Here is a 20,014-nt window from a genome sequence, read left to right as displayed (position 1 = left end):
CTTTGTGATCCTATGGACCAGGGCCTGCCAGGCTCCTCTGTCAATGGGTTTCTCCAGGCAAGAATACTGAAGTGGATTGCCATGCCCTCCTCCAGGGGGTCTTCCCGACCCAGAAATCGAACATGTGTTTCTTATGTCTCCTGCATTGGCAGGTGTGTTCTTTACCACTAGGGCCACCTGGGAAGCCTGAATAAAGAATATGTAGTATATATTATATATACAGTGGAATACTACTCAGACATGAAAAAGAGGAAATGCCTGCCATTTGCAACAGCTTGGGTGGACCCTGAGGGCATTATGCTAAGTGAAATAAATCAGAGAAAGACAAATACTATATAATCTCAGTTATATGTAGCTTCCATGATGGATCAGATGGTAGAGGATTCGCCTGCCATGCAGGAGACCCAGGCTCGACCCCTGGGTCGGAAAGATCCCCTGGAGAAGGACGGGGCAACCCACTCCAGTATTCTTGCATGGAAAATCCCATGGGCTGAAGAGCCTGGTGGGCAGTTCATGGGGTCACAAAGAGTCGGACACGACTGAGTGACAAAACACTCACAGACTTCCCTGTAGTCCAGCGGTTAAGAATCCGTCTTCCAATGCGGGAGACACAGGTTCTATCCCTGGATGGGAACCAAGGTCCCACAAGCCACAGGGCAACTAAGCCCATGCGCTCTGGAGTCCACGCTGTAATGCAATGAAGGAAGATCCTTTATGCTGCAACCAAGACCTGATCCAGCCAAATAGATAAAAATTTTTTTTAAGAAACTGAGCTCATCACTACAGATGATGGTTGTCAAAGGTGGAGGGTGGGAGGTGGGCAAAATGAGTAAAGGTGGGCAAAAGTATATATTTCCAGATATAAAATAAATAAGCCATGTAAATAAGGCATAGAATGTACTGAATGGTGACTATAATTAGTAATACCATTTGTACATTTGAAACTTGCTAAGGGAGTAAATCTTAAAAGATCTCATCACAAGAAAAAAAAATTATAATAACTAAAAAAAAAGAAAGAATTTAAGGAACTGATCATTGAAAATAATACCATAGGGTTCAATGTCTTCAATTATCTCATAGTCTAAGTATGCACCCTCTGTCAAGATATTTATCATAAAGAACCTATGAAATTGTAATAGAAATCCGGTGTTGATTATATAATTAGTTCTCTGAGTAGAAAAAAAGTAGACTCTTGAAATTGCACAAAACAAGTTTGAACGTCTCAAGTTTGGGCAAGTTCTTTAACACCATCAATCTTCAGTTTCTTTAACTGTCAAAAATAAGTAGTAATACTTCCCTCATAAGAGTCAATAAACTGAAATACAGTTAAGTATGCAATGTGGTGTGGTGGGCTTCCCAGGTGGCGCTAGTGGTAAAGAACCTTCCTGCCAGTGCCGGAGCCATATGAAAAGCGGGTTTGATCCCTGGGTCTGGAAGACTCCCTGGAGGAGGAGATGGCAACCCACTCCAGTATTCTTGCCTGAAGAATCCCATGGACAGAGGAGCCTAGCGGGCTACAGTCCACAGGGTCCCAAAGAGTGGGAAATGACCAAAGTGACTTAGCACACAAGCACACGTAGTTTGTGGAACCAAGTAGGCCTTAGTAAATGGTAGTTCCTTTTATTCTCTGTAAAGAACTGAGTATCTGGAGGATGAGCATGCAAAGAACATGTTTGCTCTGTAGCAAATTTCTAGGATCGAGGTCAAAGTCATAATATGCAGCATGGACTGCCTCACACCCACACAGGGCTCCAAACATGCCAGTGAGCATACTGGTTTCCCACTTGCCTCTTAGAACAAGCGGAGTAGGAACATTCCTCTCCCTTGAATGGGGCACATTTCTCTCTGGCTTATCGAGCAGGAACTTCTGGGGACTTTGTGCTTTTGCTGACTTAGTGGGAGTTGTACACATAGAAAGAAAAAACAATCCACTATAAAAAGCCCCACTGTGGCTCAGAGAAGGTAATTTTACCGTAAAAGGAGTAAATTACTTGACTTCTTTAATGTTATCCAGATGATTTTCTCCTTTTCATTTTTTAAGCTTTGCTTATAATTCCACATTATTTCCTCGCAGCTCGGGCCCAACTTGGGCACAAGCCAGAGCTTCAACCCTTGCCCTAAACAAGTAGTGCCGAGCAGAAGTTTTCTGGCTGTGCCTTTTAGATTTCAGAATTCCATTTTACATGAACCTGTTTCATGCGGAGGAATGCTATGTAGCTTCCAAAGTGTTTAAGGCATGTTAATCCATAAATTGTAGAGCTGGAGGTACTGAGTAGGAGTCAGACAGGCATTTTCTGTAAATATTCAGGTAGTAAATATTTCCGGGCTTCCCAGGGGGTGCTAGCAGTAAAGAACTCGCCCGCCAATGCAAGAGACGTAAGGGATCTGGGTTCGATTCCCTTCCCCTGGGTGGGGAAGATCCCCTGGAGAAGGAAACAGCTACCCACTCCAGTATTCTTGCCTGGAGACTCCCACGTACAGAGAAGCCTGGCGGGCTACGGTCCATAGGGTCTCAAGGAGTCTGACACAACTGAAGCGACTCAATAGGCACACAGTAAATATTTCAGGCTTTGCGGGCAGTACAGTTTCTATCATCTGCAACTGCTCTGCCCTTGAAAGTGAAAAAAGCTGTAAACAATGGGTGTGGTCATGTTCCAGTAAAATTTTTAGGGACACTGAAGAGTGAGATTCATTTGATTTTCACATGATGCCAAAATATCTCTACAAACATTTTTCCCTGAGTTCACAAGCTGTACAAAAATTGACATAGTTTGTCTTGCCCTGAACTAGACGATTATAGTTCACAGAATCAGTGTTGGATCCATGGAAGATTTTAGAGTTTCTAAAAGCCCTTCATTTGATAGCTGAAATTCTGGAACACAGAGAAATAGTTTCCTCAAAGTCATATGTTAGAGATTTATGGGCCAAAATTCCCACTATGGGCCATAATTCCCATCTCTTGATTCCTAAATCAGACTTTTTTTTTTTTACTGTACCTTGTGGCATGTGGGATCTTAGTTGCTCAGCCAGGGATCGAACCCATGTTGCTTGCATTGGAAAGGAGAGTCTTAACCTTTGGACCTCTGGAGAAGACCTTAAATCAGATTTTTTTAAGTATTTTTAAACTTTTATTTCATTTTTTAAATATTTTGACTGCACTGTGAAGCATGCAGGATCTCAGTTACCTGACCAAGGATTGAACCCCATGCCCCCTGCAGTGGAAGCTCGGAGACTTAACCACTGGACTACCACAGAAGTCCCTAGATCAGATTTTTCAAAACCGTGTCATTCTACAATAATCTCCATGACTCATACACACTCATGCAAGCATCTGGAATGAATCCATAATTAATCTGTGGACATAGATGTCTGTCTCCAAATAAGCCCTTCTGATTTCAACTTGGAGAGTCTTGGACTCTGCAAAAGGACTTCTTCAACGTGTTACTTGTAGTCTAGTATTAGGGGTAAGGAAAGCGTACGAGACCTCTCTGTCATGACTTATATCTCTACTTAAGTTGAATATTAGTATTTTTGAGCTAAAAGGGTCATTGGAGATTTTCTTGGCTCACACCTTCTAATTATTTAATAGAAATCAAGGTCTGAAGAGCCTAAATGAACTGGCCAAGGTCATTCAGTGACAAGATTTAGAAGTCAGGTCTTTGGATTTCCAGTGAAGAGCTGTTGCAATTGTACCTTATAGTCTGACAGCTTGTGAATATGAAATTGTTTATGAAAAGCAATTTTATTGCTTATAATTAAAGCATGTCTTGTGTTAAAGTCCAGAGAACATGTATAATAATCATTGATTACCAAATTGTTCTTATAGATCAGAAACTAAACTAAATATTATATAATCCTTTCCTTCTTTATCTCTTTATTTCATTTTGCAGATCAGGAAACTGAGGCTTAAAGTGTTTACAAGAGATCTCTTCAAGAAAATCGGAGATGCCAAGGGAACATTTCATGCAAAGATGGGCTCAATAAAGGACAGAAATGGTATGGACCTAACAGAAGCAGAAGATATTAAGAAGAGGTGGCAAGAATACACAGAACTGTACAAAAAAGATCTTCACAACCCAGATAATCACGATGGTGTGATCACTCACCTAGAGCCAGACATCCTGGAATGTGAAGTCAAGTGGGCCTTAGAAAGCATCACTACGAACAAAGCTAGGGGAGATGATGGAATACCAGTTGAGCTATTTCAAATCCTCAAAGATGATGCTGTGAAAGTGCTGCACTCAATATGCCAGCAAATTTGGAAAACTCAGCAGTGGCCACAGGACTGGAAAAGGTCAGTTTTCATTCCAATCCCAAAGAAAGGCAATGCCAAAGAATGCTCAAACTACTGCACAATTGTACTCATCTCACACAGTAGTAAAGTGATGCTCAAAATTCTCCAAGCCAGGCTTCAGCAATACGTGAACCATGAACATCCAGATGTTCAAGCTGGTTTTAGAAAAGGCAGAGGAACCAGAGATCAAATTGCCAACATCCGGTGGATCATGGAAAAAGCAAGAGAGTTCCAGAAAAACATCTAGTTCTGCTTTATTGACTATGCCAAAGCCTTTGACTGTGTGGATCACAATAAACTGTGGAAAATTCTGAAAGAGATGGGAAAATACCAGATCGCCTGACCTGCCTCTTGAGAAACCTATATGCAGGTCAGGAAGCAACAGTCAGAACTGGACCTGGAACAACAGACTGGTTCCAAATAGGAAAAAGAGTATGTCAAGGCTGTGTATTGTCACCCTGCTTATTTAACTTCTATGCAGAGTACATCATGAGAAACGCTGGGCTGGAAGAAGCACAAGCTGGAATCAAGATTGCTGGGAGAAATATCAGTAACCTCAGCTATGCAGATGACACCACCCTTATGGCAGAAAGTGAAGAGGAACTAAAAAGCCTCTTGATGAAAGTGAAAGAGAAGAGTGAAAAGCTGGCTTAAAGCTCAACATTCAGAAAACGAAGATCATGGTATCTGGTCCCATTACTTCATGGGAAATAGATGGGGAAACAGTCGAAACAGTGTCAGACTTTATATTGGGGGGGGCTCCAAAAATCGCTGCAGATGGTGATTCCAGCCATGAAATTGAGAGATGCTTGGGAGCAAAGTTATGAGCAACCTAGACAGCATATTAAAAAGCAGATTCATTACTTTGCCAACAAAAGTCCATCTAGTCAAAGCTATGGTTTTTCCAGTGGTCATGTATGGATGTGAGAGTTGGACTGTGAAGAAAGCTGAGCGCTGAAAAATTGATGCTTTTGAACTGTGATATTGGAGAAGACTCTTGAGAGCCCCTTGGACTGCAAGGAGGTCCAACCCATCCATCCTAAAGGAGATCAGTCCTGGGTGTTCATTGGAAGGACTGTTGTTGAAGCTGAAACTCCAATACTTTGGCCACCTCATGCGAAGATTTGACTCACTGGAAAAGACCCTGATGCTGGGAGGGATTGGGGGCAGGAGGAGAAGGGGATGACAGAGGATGAGATGGCTGGATGGCATCACCGACTCGATGGACATGAGTTTGAGTAAACTCTGGGAGTTGGTGATGGACAGGGAGGCCTTCATAGCCACTCTACATCTATGTGCTGTGATTCATGGGGTCGCAAAGAATTGGACATGACTGAGTGACTGAACTGAACTGAACTGAACTGATTCCATATTATGTAGCCAGTAAGTGACAGAACCACAGTTCAAATTCACTTTTCTCCTTAAAACCTGAACTCTTCACTGTCCAGGTCACCTCTGTTGGGTGCTCTTGTTTTAAGCCACAACTTCTTGTTTTAAGAAACTGCAACAAACTGGTATAAATTATAAGGGGGATTTATTGGGGCAGGGAATTGCAAGATGAAAATGTGACTTCAAATGTCATTCAATCAGAGCCCTATAAGCCCCGGCTTTGTCTTCCCTCGCTTGCTGGCTAAGATCTCAGGTGGCTTCACATAGGTCACTTCCATCCTCAGGCAAAGGTGAAACTAGATCATCTATGGGCCAAACAAGCATCCCGATCCTGAGGCTCTGATTGCACAATCCCACGACCGGTTCATAGGTTGAGGATGGAGTTAACTTCAGAACTCATCACTAGCACTCCAGGTGAGGTTAAGCCACCCAAAATGAATTGCTGTCACATAAGAGAGGGAAGAGGTACTCCCTCTGGAAGAGAAAATCTGGGGGCTGTTAAAAAAGAAGTGAAGAATGAATATTTTATAGGCAACCAGTGAATTTACCACCTTCATAGCCACTCTACATCTATTTAGTCAATAAGGTCAAAGATACAAAATTGGCAGCATAAACCTTGATAATGGTAACCTTGACTGCTTTCTATAAGGTGGTAGGGGAGGAACTGCTCAAGGTCCATGAAGCACACCTACCTTTAGCAAGCATCTTTGGATTCTTGCCTGCACTTTAGGCATTATTGAACAAATAGGTATCAGCCGATTAAGTCATACCTCCCAGGTATGTGAGGTTTTCCTGGGGACTAAGTCTGCACTTTGCAGAGAGACAGAAAGGAAATAACAGTGACCCAATTCAACCTCCCCTTGCCTGCCCAGCTCCCCTGTCAGTCATCTCAGACACTCCCATCACCTCTTTTTAGAAGAGCCCTCATCACAACATGCTGTGATGAACTGTTATAAGTCTACTGTTTCCATGAGACCTCAGTCTCCTTAGGGAAGGACCAGTTTTTACCTATCTTTGTCCATCAGCCCGGAGTAACATCTCACCCACAGGAAGGGAATGACTGCACAGATAGAGTGACTGCAGTGCTGGCCACAAAGGAAGGCTCGGCTTGAGCCCTGGAGTGCTGGAGAGGTCACTTAGCTCCTCTGAGCCTGCTGTGCTGTGTGTGCGCTCAGTCCTGTCTAACTCTTTGGAAACCCATGGACTGTAGCCCTCCAGTCCATGGAATTTCCAGGCAAGAACACTGTAGTGGGTTGCCATTTCCTACTCCCAGGGATCTTCCTGCCCCAGGGATCAATCCTGTGTCTCCTGCTTTGGCAGGCAGATTCTTTTCTACTGTTCCAGCTGGGAAGCCTCTCCTCTGAGTCTCCTCTCCAACAAAATGAGAAAATTACCAATACCTGCCCCATGGGGTTTCCTGCAAAGCACATTATAAAATGTAAAGTGATGAAAGTGCTGTTTCTTTAGATTTTTCATTAATTCTCAGGTGCATATTTTCACGTTTTACCAACTCTGAAACTGAGATCCATTCTTGCTGTGTACTGAATGCGTATGTTTCCCCTGTATTCATATGTTGAAATCTATGGATTTCCCTACTGGTCCAGTGGCTAAGACTCTGTGCTCCCAGTGCATGGGGCTTGGGTTCCATCCTTGGTTAGGGAACATAACTAAAAGTTCACATGCTGCAACTAAAAATCTTGCATGCCACAGAAAAAATCGAAGACCCAAGTGCCACAGCTAAGACTTGGGGTAGTCAGATAAATAAACAAATAAAAATTAAAGTATTTTTTAAAAAAGAAAAGAAATCTAATGCCCAAAGCAATGGTATTAGGAAGTAAGGCCTTTGGGAGCTTATAGGTGCTTGGGAGGGAGATGAGTGCCCTCATGGAAGAGACTCAGAGATCCTAGTTCTTTGCCGTGTGAGGTCACAGCTAGAAGGCACTAGCTATGAACTAAAAGTGGGCTTGCATCATACACTGATCTTGGGCCCACAGGCAGGTGAGGGATAAATTTTTGTGGTTTATAAGCACCTGAAAAGAAAGTGAAAGTCACTCAGTCGTGTCTGACTCTTTGCAACCCCATGGACTATAGAGTTCATGGAATTCTCCAGGCCAGGATACCGCAGTTGGTAGCCTTTCCCTTCTTCAGGGGATCTTCCCAACCCAGGGATCGAATCCAGGTCTCCCAGACTGCAGGGGAATTTTTTACCAGCTGAGCCACATGGGAAGCCCAAGAATACTGGAGTAGGTAGCCTATCCCTTTTCCAGGGGATCTTCCCTACCCAGGAAACAAACCAGGGTCTCCTGCATTGCAGGCAGATTCTTTACGAAGTGAGCTATCAAGGGCCACAGCAGTCGATAGTAAGCCACCTAGTTGACGGTATTTTGTTATGGCAGCTTGAATATACTGAGACAATACTTCAATCCATAAATAGGTATGCACCATACTTTAATCAACAGTGTTTTGTCTTATATATTATATCTTAGTAGTATAACATAAAATAATGGTGAATCTTACAATTAACTATGTCTGTCAATAAAATATGGGTTTTCCTGGTGACTCAGATGGTAAGGAATCTGCCTGAAGTGCAGGAGACCAGGTTTGATCCCTGGGTCAGGAAGATCCCCTGGAGAAGGAAATGGCACCCCACTCCAGTATTCTCACCTGGAAGTCCATTCGCAGAGGAGCCTGGTGAGCTATGGCCCATGGGGTCACAAAAGTCAGAGATAACTGAGCAACTAACACTTTCACTTTCAGATATCCATGCAGTGTGCTGCCTCTGACAAATGGCCCCAAACCTGCCTAAGCATCAACTATTCTATTTCATGTGGAATCTAAAAAAAAAAAAAAGGACTTCCCTGGTGACGGTGAGTAGAAATCCTCCTACCAATATAGGGGACGTGGCTTTGATCCCTGGTCCAGGAAGATTCCACGTGCTGCAGAGCAACTAAGCCCCTGAGTCACGATTACTGAGCCTGTGCCCTAGAGCCCAAGAGCCGCAATGACTGAAGCCCTTGGGCCTAGAGCCTGTGCTCCCCAGCAAGAGAAGCCACTGCAGTGAGCCCACACGTCATAAGGAAGAGTAGCCCCCACTCACTACAACTAGAGAAAGCCCACACATAGCAACGAAGACCATTACGACCAAAATAATTTTAAAGAGCAAATAAAGAAACATAACTAAATAGAAACAGAGACATAGATTACAGAGAACAAACAGGTAGTTGCTAGAGGCAAGAAAATAAATATAAATTATATCAGTTACAAAATAAATGAAGCATGGATGTGAAATGTACAATGTGGAGAAGACGGTCAATAATTGTGTGATAGCATTGCAGGGTGACAGATGACAACTAGACTTATGATGGTGAGGATTTTGAGATGTATAGAAATACTGAACCATTACGTTGAATACCAGCAACTAACATAGTGTCTCTGTCAATTATACTTCCAAAAATATATAAAAAACAGATGAAACTATTTGCAAAACAGAAATAGAAACACAGATTCAGAGAACAGACATAAGGACACCAAGAGCGGAAAGTGGGGTTGGGATAAACTGGGAGACTGGGATTGACATCGATACACTGCTTTGTATAAAATGGGCTTCCCTAGTGGCTCAGACGATGAAGAATCATTTGCAGTGCGGGAGACCTGTAATAGGTAACTAATGAGAGCCTACTGTACTATATAGGGAAAAACAAATTCATAGAAAAAGAGATCAGATTTGTGGCTACTGGAGGCAGGGGATGAGGTGGGGTGGGAAATTGACAGGCAAAAGCTACAAACTTCCAGTTATAAGATAAATAAGTACTAGGGATGTAATGTACAGTATGATAAAGGTAATTAACACTGCTCTTCATTACATATTAAAGAGAGTAAACACCTTGAGTCCTCATCACAAGGAAAATTTTTTGTTCTATTTTGTACATGTTGCATCTACAAGAAATGATGCTGCTGCTACTGCTAAGTCGCTTCAGTCGTGTCCGACTCTGTGCGACCCCAGAGACGGCAGCCCACCAGGCTCCCCCCTCCCTGGGATTCTTCAGGCAAGAACACGGGAGTGGGTTGCCATTTCCTTCTCCACAAGAGATGATGGATGCTCACAAAACCTATTGTGATAATCATGTGATGATGTGTGTGGTCAAATCGTTACGTCATCCACTGCTCTATCTCAATTGTTGTTTAGTCGCTAAGTTGTGTTCGACTCCTTTTTGACCCCATGGACTGTAGCCCACCATACTCATCTGGCCATGGAATTTCCCAAGCAAGAATGGTGGAGTGGGATGCCATTTCTTCCTCCAGGGGATCTTCCCGACTCAGGGATTAAACCTCTATCTCCTGCATTGGCAGGCAGATTCTTTACCACTGCACTACCAGGAAGGCCTTGTATGTCAATTATATCTCAGTAAAACTGGAAGGAAGGAACAAAGAATCAATTCTTCTATTTATTGACCTCAAGAGATTGCCTCCCCAGCCCTCAGAGCATCCTGGATGCCTTTTATGACTCCCTGTCCATCCATCTGACATATATCCAAACCTTTCTGGAAATTATCTGTATTTTCATTTCCACACATTTAGTGCAGCGCTCAATCTTACTTGTCCCTATGTTCCATTACCTTCTCACCGTCGCCACTACCAAGCTACAAGTAATGGGAAGAACTCTCAATATTTTGCAAATATTTAGTTCGGGTCTAGTTTTGTTGCTAATTAGCTATATGTCTAATCTCTGTCATCTGTGGTACAGGGGTGCCAACATTTCCCTCACAGTTGTGCAAGGTTGAATGAGATCATATATGTGGACGTCCTTTAAGATGACTGCCTTCTGAAATCCAGTGAACAGAAAGGCCTCCCTCCCCCTCTGTAATTTTACCAGTCTTGGGCAACGTCCAAAAACAACACTTTAGAAGAGAGTGTCTTTTAAGGTGAGTTTCGTGAATTGCTATACTCGCCGCACATTCACTGGGATGATTTCTGTTCTCCTGAGATCCACAGGGCATGGAAAACAGTGACTGATTGTTGCATCCGACTGCACCCAGCTTCCAGTAAGAACGTGAACTCCACAGCTTCAAATGTCAGTGTCCCCTCGATTCTGCCTTCCGGCAAGAACTGCTTCCCTTACAGGGGCCGGCTGGAAAATCTTATCTTGATGGTTTCAAGGCAGTACAAGATATAACTTGAAATTGTGAGTTTTCTTTCAACGTCACCTACCACAGACAAGCTCCTTTTTATGTTTGGTAATAGGAAGTAATCATTTACATCCAGCTCTATGGACAGAGGAGCCTGGTGGGCTGTTGTCCATGGGGCTGCAAAGAGTTGGCTGAATGCACGCACGCACAGTACTCGACTGACCAGTGGTTGGCTGAATCTGTGGATGCAGAATCCGTGGATACTGGGGTGGGGATGACTGTACTATGCCATTGTATCTAAGACACTCGAACATCTGTGGATTTTGATATCTGCGGGAGAGAAGGGGGGGGGCAGTGTCAGTCATGGAACCAATTCCCTCACTACTGGCAGATAGGGGGATGGCTCTATTTGCAGTTTATTCTTTTTAACTTTGTGCTTCCCCCTACTTTGTGTGTTAGTTTCTCAGTCATGTCCAACTCTTTGCGACCCCACTAACTGTAGCCTGCCAGGCTTCTCTGTCTATGGAATTCTCCAGACAAGAATACTAGAATGGATTGCCATTCCCCTTCTCCAGAGGATCTTCCTGACCCAGGGATGGAACCCTGGTCTCCTGCATTGCAGACAGATTCTTTACTGTGTGAAGTCCTTCCCCCTACTTTGCACACAATTAAAACGGGAGTTTGTCTCTTACTTGGTTTTAGGCTTTAAATGATGAAGTGGGAGCGGGGTGGGCATTAGGACACGATCTAATTGATATTTAATGATCACTTTGTTCTCAATTTACCCACATCACCTCATTTCTAGAGACAACACACAGCAATCTTAAAAGTTAATATTCTTTATTTGATATGAGAACACTGGAGGTGAACTGTTCAAGATCATAGAGTCAGAACTGGACCCAATCTTTTTGAACAGACTCCCAACTTCCTGTTTTTGATTTTAGATTTTAGGTTTTGTCTGGGTATAAGGAGAAAGGGATGATAAAAAGTATTTGAGGAAGCATTGGGCATTGTATTTTTAATTCTCTTAAACCAGAGGTCATATTCTTCTACTTTCTGTATCTGAAAATGAACTTGTCAGTGGAGCATTTATGTTTTCCTGGAACAAGTCCAGATTCTTAAGACATTACAGAACAAGTCTCTAGCTAAAGGCATTCCATAAAGCAGACAGCCTTAGGGAAGACGTGGGAGATAAATTACATGAATGAGTTAGTATGAAGATGCTAATAAAACGTACACACACAGGTAAAAGCAAAGGGTATAATTTGCTGACAAAGTTATTTAATATCAACTACCAAGAACTAAAAATATTAAAAAGTAAATCTTTTTAAATTAAATTGCAAAAAGAGAGACTTACCTAAAGAGGAAAATAAGATTATTTCCAAGCCTGAGATTTACTAGTATAAATAATCACAAAGAAAAGATTTCTTTTTTATTTTAGAGTGTGTTTTCTTTGGACAGTGGGGAAAAATTGCTTTGTACCATTGTCAAACTTCATCTGTGATTTCAGTTTATAAGATACAATTCTTATAAAAGATTCAATCTTTTTCATGTCACAGTTTTTTTGCTTAATTTTTTTATGTGTGATTATTGTATTGTTTATTTTCACAGGCAAGTTTTTTTTTTTTCCTTTTGTTATTTTTCTAGTCTCTGAAGAGTAATGGGAATTCTTTGAGAAGTCTTCATATGAGAAAGGAAAAAATTATTCTGAAATTAATTAGATTTCTCAGATACAACTTTATGGCCTCAGTTTCTTACAAAAACCATGAATAGTTTAAATGTTTAAAAACATAAAAGAAAATGAAACTTCCAGAACTTTTTGGTTAACAAAAGGAGTACAGAAAATATATTTGGAGAAAAAGGTGGAAGAAAATGTCTATACGAAGTTAGGATGGCGCTTGATTAAAGCGGAAATTAATTCTACAATACCATCAAGCAGAATTTCTTTGGGGAAATCTGCTTTAACAGAAAGCCAGGCACCGTTGGTAGTCTATGTATCATTAACTGATTCTTCGGTGAAACAAAGTGGCATTTTCCTGGGGCAGGAAAAACCCATTAGAAAATGCTGCAGAAAGAAAGGACGTTTCTTCAGTCTTATCTCTCGATTCAGTGGCCTGGGGAGGTTGTGGAGGGGAACTGGGTGTCCTGGGAAAAGTACATCGTGGCTTTCTGGGCTAAGTCTGGGCGAGCCGTGCGACTGAGCCCGGTTCGTGCCCATCGAGCGCGATACGGCTCCTGGCTTCAGAGTCAAGCTGCCGACTGGCTAACCTGTCCCCAGACGTCAGGAAGCAGAGTTTGGAGCCAGGAGATGTGGCCGCCCTGGCGGGGCGGCTGGCGGGCACGGTCGCTCCCTGAGATCCTAGAGCACCTGCTTTTCCGCTGCCTCCCGGCCGTCCCCGCGGGCTGGGCCATGGGCGCCGTGGGCAGGGGCCGGGGTCCCGAGCGTCGATCGCGGGCACCCGGGGCGGAGGCGCCCTCCCCGCCGGTCCCCGCCCGGCTCCCGACGGGCGCGCCGCCAGGGCCGGGGAGGGGCGGGGGCCGGCGCGGGGCAGGGCCGGGCCGGGCTGCTCCGGGGCCGGCGCTCTCGGAGGAACCCCGGCACTTGCCCCGAAGGTGTGCAGAGCGCGCGCCATGAGGACACTGTGGATGGCGCTGTGCGTGCTGGCGCGGCTGTGGCCCGGGGTCCTGGCCGGCTGCGCGGACGCCGGGCGCTGTTGCCCCGGCCGGGACCCCGCCTGCTTCGCCAGCGGCTGGAGGCAGGACCGGGTCTACGGGACGTGCTTCTGCGACCAAGCCTGCCGCCTCACCGGGGACTGCTGCTTCGACTATGCCAGGGCGTGCCCAGGTGGGTGGCGGGCTCGAGGGTGGGCAGCTGGCAGTTCGCCCGCAGCAGAGGGACGCAGGTCCCACACCGGGACCACAATCCCGGAGCCAGGCTTTCCTGGGCTGTCCACCCAACTCTGTGCTAGGGTTCTCCAGCCCCTTGCATCCAGGTCCACCCAGCTCTCTTTGTTCTAGGGTTCTCAGCCCCTTCTCTCTAGGTGCTCCCCAGACTCTCCATCCTAGGGTACCCCTGCCCCCTGCATCCAGGGATCTCCAGTCTTCTGGACATACAGTTCCAAAGCGCCCCTTCCCACCAGGGCCTGGCCATAGAGACTAGAGCTCGTGTTCTGGAAGGGCACAGGCCATCTCTGCCTAGTGAAGCCCTCCACTTGGGAGCTCCAGGCCTGGTCCGGCCACCTCCTGCCTGGAGACATGGCGCTGACAGGTGCCAGGGGAACGCTCCAGGCCAGGTTCCCCAGGGGTGCTTTCTGTTAACTCTTAGCTTTCAATCAAGAGGGGTGAGGGGAGGAACGTGGCACCAAGGCCTGGCTCTGGGAGGGCGCTTTCTTCTGCAGGAGGAGTTCCTGGAGGACCACCGTTGTCCTCACCTGCACTCCGGCCTGTTGCACAGCCCCTTCCTCCTACCAGGTGTTCCATATATTCTTTAAATTCAGTTGTATCCATATAACATGAGTAAGGGTTTTATCTCAGGGTTCCTAGTATGTTTCATTCTTGCTGGTTTTCCTTTAGGTTCAGTCTTTTTGATCTTTAAACCTCACACAGTTTAGGCTCCTGGTATAGATGTGATAAATGCCAACTTAATTAAAAGGTAAAGCAAGATGTGGTGAGAATAGTCCTGAAGAACAAGGCATACTTGAGAAGAAGCCAGTCCTGGAAAGAAAAGTAGCCCTGCTCCCTGATAATCACAACACCCCCAAAGCCACACATGCATTAGGGCTTGACCTCAAGGATCCTGGTGTTGTGGGATCCTCAGCATGTTCCTGGAAAAGGAACTTGCAGGGCTGCTATTCCCCAGGTACCCAGATGCCTGATAGAGAGTAGCACCCTTCTGCCTCTTTTTAGGCAGGGAGAGGCCATGGGCTCATGCCAGGATGGTCACCCAGGCCTGCTGCTGCAAGAACGCAGTTGAAAAAACATGAAGATTTTTTTTTAAAATCTTGATTGAAAGCTAATGATACATCTGAGAATATTGATTTTTTTTTTTTTTGTAAGCTGCTTTCCTGCTTCTGCACCAAAGCCAGGGCACTTTACTACCCAAGTAAGGTGAAGAGTCAATTACTTAGGAAATGCGGTAGCCTCTGGCCAGGTGCCCCTGCTCCTCACAGCATCCCTCCCAAACTCCTGTTTGTCTCGGTTCCCTGGATCACTCGAGTGAAGCTTGCCCACTATGGCAGTCTCTCTCTCCAAAACTTTTTTTCTCTCTTGAGCATTCTACCTACTTTTTAAAGGGAAATACAGAATTCCTGCAGTTCAGATAATGGGACCCAGTCTGTGGTAAGCACAGTGATACAAAAACCATGAAGACACAGTTTCTGCCCTCCTGAAAGTTCAGAGTCCAGCAGGGAAACATACAAAACCGTCTGCCACATGCTCAGTGGCAAAACAATGGATCTGGGAGGCCAGAGAGGAAAAGCTCAGGAGACCGGAGGAATTCAAGGACGGCTCCTTAGAGGAAGTGATGGGCAAGCCTAGTCACAGAGAATGAGTGACAAGCCTCTAGAAGGGGAACGGGAGTTCTAGGAGGAAAGCATCCCTGGCTGTTCAGTGTTACCTGTGGGCAGCAGCCTTTTGTGCCAGTGCTAGGCCAGGCCCTGACAGTCACCTGGTGAACAGGACAGACAGTGAACACAGCTAGATAGGTGAGTGTCAGGAGGAGAACTGGCCTTTTCATGAGCCCTAACAACGCTGTGAGGAATTCCAGAATCCTCCAAGTCTCTATTTGGTCAAAAATAAATCCCTCCTTTTTAGTCCAGGAAGTAGAAATACTAAAACAAAGCCCTGTCATTTCAAAGTGAAGATTTTTGGGGAAGGTGATAGCAGAAGAGAGAAGACTTTACCATCTCCTAGAGAACTCAGAAAAAAATCCTGGGCTCTTTGTGCTTAGGGAGGGTTGGGGCGGCGGACAAAGAAACCCAAACCAGAAAAGGGAATGGGGCCTGATAGGATTTTTAAAGGAGTATTTTCAGGAACCTTAAATGCCCTTCCCAAGAGAGTTAGCAGAGGCTCTCCCAGGCCTAGGCAGAAACAGACTTGGGATGGAAAATGCTCCTTCGTGATAGATTCTCTGCATCTGGAGTTTTGGGGACAAGGCAGCAAGAAAATAGAGACAACCAGGGACTTCCCTGGTGGTCCACTGGCTAAGACTCCTCCCTCCCAGTGCTGGGGCCTGGGTTTCATTCCTGGTTCGGGAACTAGATCTCGGAGAATGCTGCAAATACAACCTGACACGGCCAAATAAATAAATAAATAAAACTATTTATTTAAAAGAAGAAAGAAAATAGAGACAGTTGGAAGGCAGCCACTCTGTGAGCCTGAGCCTTCTCAGGCCCCAGAGCTGAGGGAGAGTGAGGGGCAAGAAGGAGCTGAGATGCTCGGTCTCCTCAGCCCTGGACCAGCATCACAACCACGCTGTGTGTTTGGGGAAAAGGTGAGGTGGGCTTGTATCGGTGTTTCCCAGCTGTAGGAGCTGGGGCTTTCAGAGGACTTTCCCATCACAAAGTTAACACTAGTGGGGAGCCGAATGAGGTCAGAACCCATGACTGCCTGCTTTCAAGCTGCCATCAGCCCCATCTGTCTGTGCCAACTCATATCTATGATTTACTCTTGGATAAATCAAGGTGCAGCAGCTCAAAGCTCCCAGTGACTAGGTGTACACAGAACCGCTCTGCCTCTGAGAATCTTGTTTGCTTCTTACCTAAGGATACATTACCTGCCAATGCTGCCAGAAGCACTTTTGACTGAAATGATATTACATGTGAATGAAAAAGGTAACTGTGTCAATGGAACTTACCTCTAGCCCTTCTGATTTTTTCATCTTGAAAAACGCATTATTGTTATTATTTTTTTGATGTGGCTAAGAGATGAAGTACTGGAAATTTTTTTCTAAATAGAAAGTTATTTTTTTACTCAGTAAAAATAAGTTGACTCTAAAGACTGACTAAACTTTCAGGATTTCCCTGGCAGCACAGAAGTTAAGCCTCTATGCCACCAATGCAGGAGGTGCAGGTTTGATCCCTGGGCAGGGGACTAAGATCCCACATGCCCCACAGCACAGCCGAGAAAAAAAAAAATCACAAACCCAGAATGACTAAGCTTTCCAACAAAAAATAAGTTCTGAAACTAATCATCTCAGAAAATCTCATTAGGGTGATGGCATGGGTTTCAACACCAATAATGTATGTTCATAACCACTCTGCATCCCCAAATGATAGGAAATTCACCATTGGCTGAGCCTGATCAGATCTGGGAAAAGGCCAAGGAGGGGGCAGATCCAAGTTACCCTGCCCTGAAAGAACTTCCTGGAAGATTTGCTTATCAGGCTCCTAACGCCCAGGCTCCAGCTCATCAGCTGTGTTCACAGAGTCTGCCTTCTAAGACCTTAGAAGCAGTAAGTTGCACTAGATCTTGGATGAGCAACTTAAGAAAGAGTAATCATAAACTCAAGTGAAGCAGGACAAAGAAACGAGTAGCCTATATGGGCCAGTCTCTTCTGCCAGATTGATGGGGAATCTAGGAAACCAACTAGGGCTTCCCAGGTGGTGCTAGTGGTAAAGAACCTGCCTGCCAATGTGAGGAGATGTAAGAGACCTGATTCAATTCCTGGGTCTGGAAGATCCCCTGGAGGAGGAAGTGGCAACCCACTCCAATATTCTTGCCTGGAGAATCCCATGGACAGAGGAACCTAGTGGGCTACAGTCTGCAGGGTCACAGAGAGTCAGATACAACTAAAATGGCTTAGCACACAGCACTAGGAAATCAAGTGGCCAAAATCTGCTGACATCTTAACTGGAGGGAGCAGGCACACCATGCTGGAAAATACAGGCTCCCAAACTCACCCCCCAAAAAGGATGGCACAGTCCACGATGATTTAGAAAGTCAAGACTTCACTGGAGCCGTTATGGCCTGAGAGACAGTGTGTGGCTTCCCCTGCCTTTGTCCCTGCGGAAATAACGAGCAGGGACTGGCGCCAGAATTTGACATGATTTGGCTGCAGCGCTGGGTGTGCAGTCCAGGAGGGGAAAGTCATCCATGCTTACCCAGCACTTACTCTGTGCCAGGCCCTCCTCTCTAAGGAGCCTCACAGCTCTCAATTTACTTAGGTCTCACAACCCACCAAGGGATTCTCCATTTTGACCTCATTCTACGAATGAGCTAAACAAGCACAGAAAGGTCAAGCAGTTTGTCCAAAGTCACACAGCTAAAAAGTGATGAAGTGAGATTTGAACCTAGGGGCTCTGGATCCAGAGCCCACAGATTTAAACATTAGGTTTTCACTGCCTCAGGGCAATGAGGCTTTATGAGAAGCTGTAGACTTTGCAGAGCAGGCACCATATAAATGCTGGTAGAATGAGTCTTTTTTTTCCTCCATCAACTGTGTGCCTCTTGAGGGCAAGAAAATGTGTCCTGCTCCTCTTGGCAATCCCCTAAGAGTTATTGTGGGGCTTCCCAGGTGGCACTAGAGGTAAAGAACTTGCCTGCCAATGCAGGAGACATAAGAGACAGCAGGTTCAATCCCTGGGTCGGGATGAGCCCCTAGAGTAGAGCATGGCAACCCACTCCAGTATTCTTGCCTGGAGAATCCCATGGACAGAAGAGCCTGGCAGGTTACACTCCACAGGGTCACAAAGAGTCAGACACGACTGAAGCAACTGAACATGCACACACTCAAGAGCTATGGCAGTGTTGTTAACAAACAATTGTCCAAAAAAATGGGACCACTCAGTGCCTCTGAGGCATATCCACGTGTCCTTTTTAAAAATGATAGTTTCCTTCCTTGTCACAAAATATATGTTTGTTGCAGAAAGTGTGGGAATGCAAAAAAGGAGAAAAGAACTCACCTTAGAAACTTACTACCTAGAAAAATATCATTATCTTTTTTTATTTTTATCCCCTTCCCCCCCACCCCAGGTTTGCACAGTGTCAACAATCCTGTTTTTCTAAGGTGACAGTTCATTTCAGTGTCCTGTTAGCGTTTCATAAACTTGTCCAGTTAATATCTCAAAAGAAAAAAAAAAACCTATCAGGGACAAATAATATGTTTCTGCAAGAGGAAACAAATACTTGATCATTTTATTTATGCTTTTTGAGGGGCTCCATAGGCACTTGGGCAATTTTTATGGTCTTGTTTGACTTCCAGAGAAGTTATGACAAGTTTCCTGGGAAAGGGGCACGTATGCATAAGGAGAGAGAAAAAGGCAGATGACGTAAATTTAAAATTGTGTCACCCAGGGGCTTCCCTGGCAGTCAGTGGTTAAGACTTCATCTTCCAATGCAGGGGGTGTGGGTTCGGTCCCTAAGTCAGGGAGCTAAGATTCCCACATTCTTTGCAGCCAAAAAACTGAAACATGAAACAGAAGTACTATTGTAATAAATTCAATAAAGACTTTAACAGTGGTCCACATAAAAGAAAAAGATCTTTAAAAAAATAAATAAAATTGTGTCACCCTGAGGAGTGTGTGTGTGTGTGTGTGTGTAAGAGACTGTTTTATTTTTCCTTCTATAGACTTTTTTTTTTTTTTTTTTTTTCAGTTTTTGGCTGTGCTGTGCAGCTTGTGGAGATTTTAGTTCTCCATCTAGGGATCAAACCCAGATCCTCGGCAGTGAGAGTATGGAGTCCTAACCACAACCACCAGGGAATTCCCTTCCATAGACTGTCGAGAAACAGAAGCCAAGCATCAATGCTGCTTTTGTGCATGAAATGCAAAAAGAATATTTCCTTAGAAAGGGTTAGGGCTAAGAACTGATTGGAACTTAACAAAGTAAGGGAGAAAGTGCTTGATCGTGGGTGGCCTTCACCTTTTAGATGGCAAAGAGCCAGGCAGGCAGGGCCAGATTACAGAGAGGAAAGTTTGAGTGTCTGATTAACCAAGGAGAGGCTATAGGAAGATAACCAGGCCTTACATTAAGAAGAAATAATCCAGACTGTATTCACGAAATGAAGGAGCTTGCCTTTCAGCTGAGTCTGCTGCTGCTGCTGCTGTGTGTGTGTATGTGTGTATATTTGGAAAGCATTAGAAAAAAAATTTTTAGATTACCCTTTGATACCTACAAGACTTCCCTGGTGGCTCAGATGGTAAAGAATCTGTCTGCAGCACAGCAGACCTGGATTCAATTGCTGGGTGGGGAAGATCCCTTGCAGAAG

The 20,014-nt window shown here is 44.8% G+C and overlaps 1 protein-coding gene across 1 annotated transcript in view; it reads left to right on the top strand.

Annotated features, from left to right (window-relative positions):
• Nucleotides 1-13,351: 13,351 nt before the first annotated feature.
• Nucleotides 13,352-20,014, top strand: part of SBSPON (somatomedin B and thrombospondin type 1 domain containing) — a 34,989-nt gene continuing 28,326 nt past the window's right edge. The window contains exon 1 of the mRNA XM_040262026.1: nt 13,352-13,654. Coding sequence (XP_040117960.1) covers nt 13,441-13,654 — 214 coding nt within the window. The 5' untranslated portion in view covers nt 13,352-13,440. The remainder of the gene's footprint in view (nt 13,655-20,014) is intronic.

This window comes from Oryx dammah, unplaced genomic scaffold (genome assembly GCF_014754425.2).
Source record: "Oryx dammah isolate SB20612 unplaced genomic scaffold, SCBI_Odam_1.1 HiC_scaffold_19, whole genome shotgun sequence".
In the NCBI taxonomy this organism is placed as follows: Eukaryota; Metazoa; Chordata; class Mammalia; order Artiodactyla; family Bovidae; genus Oryx; species Oryx dammah.
The sequence above is the reverse complement of the archived record's forward strand: the minus strand, read 5'-3'. Positions and strand labels throughout refer to the sequence as shown.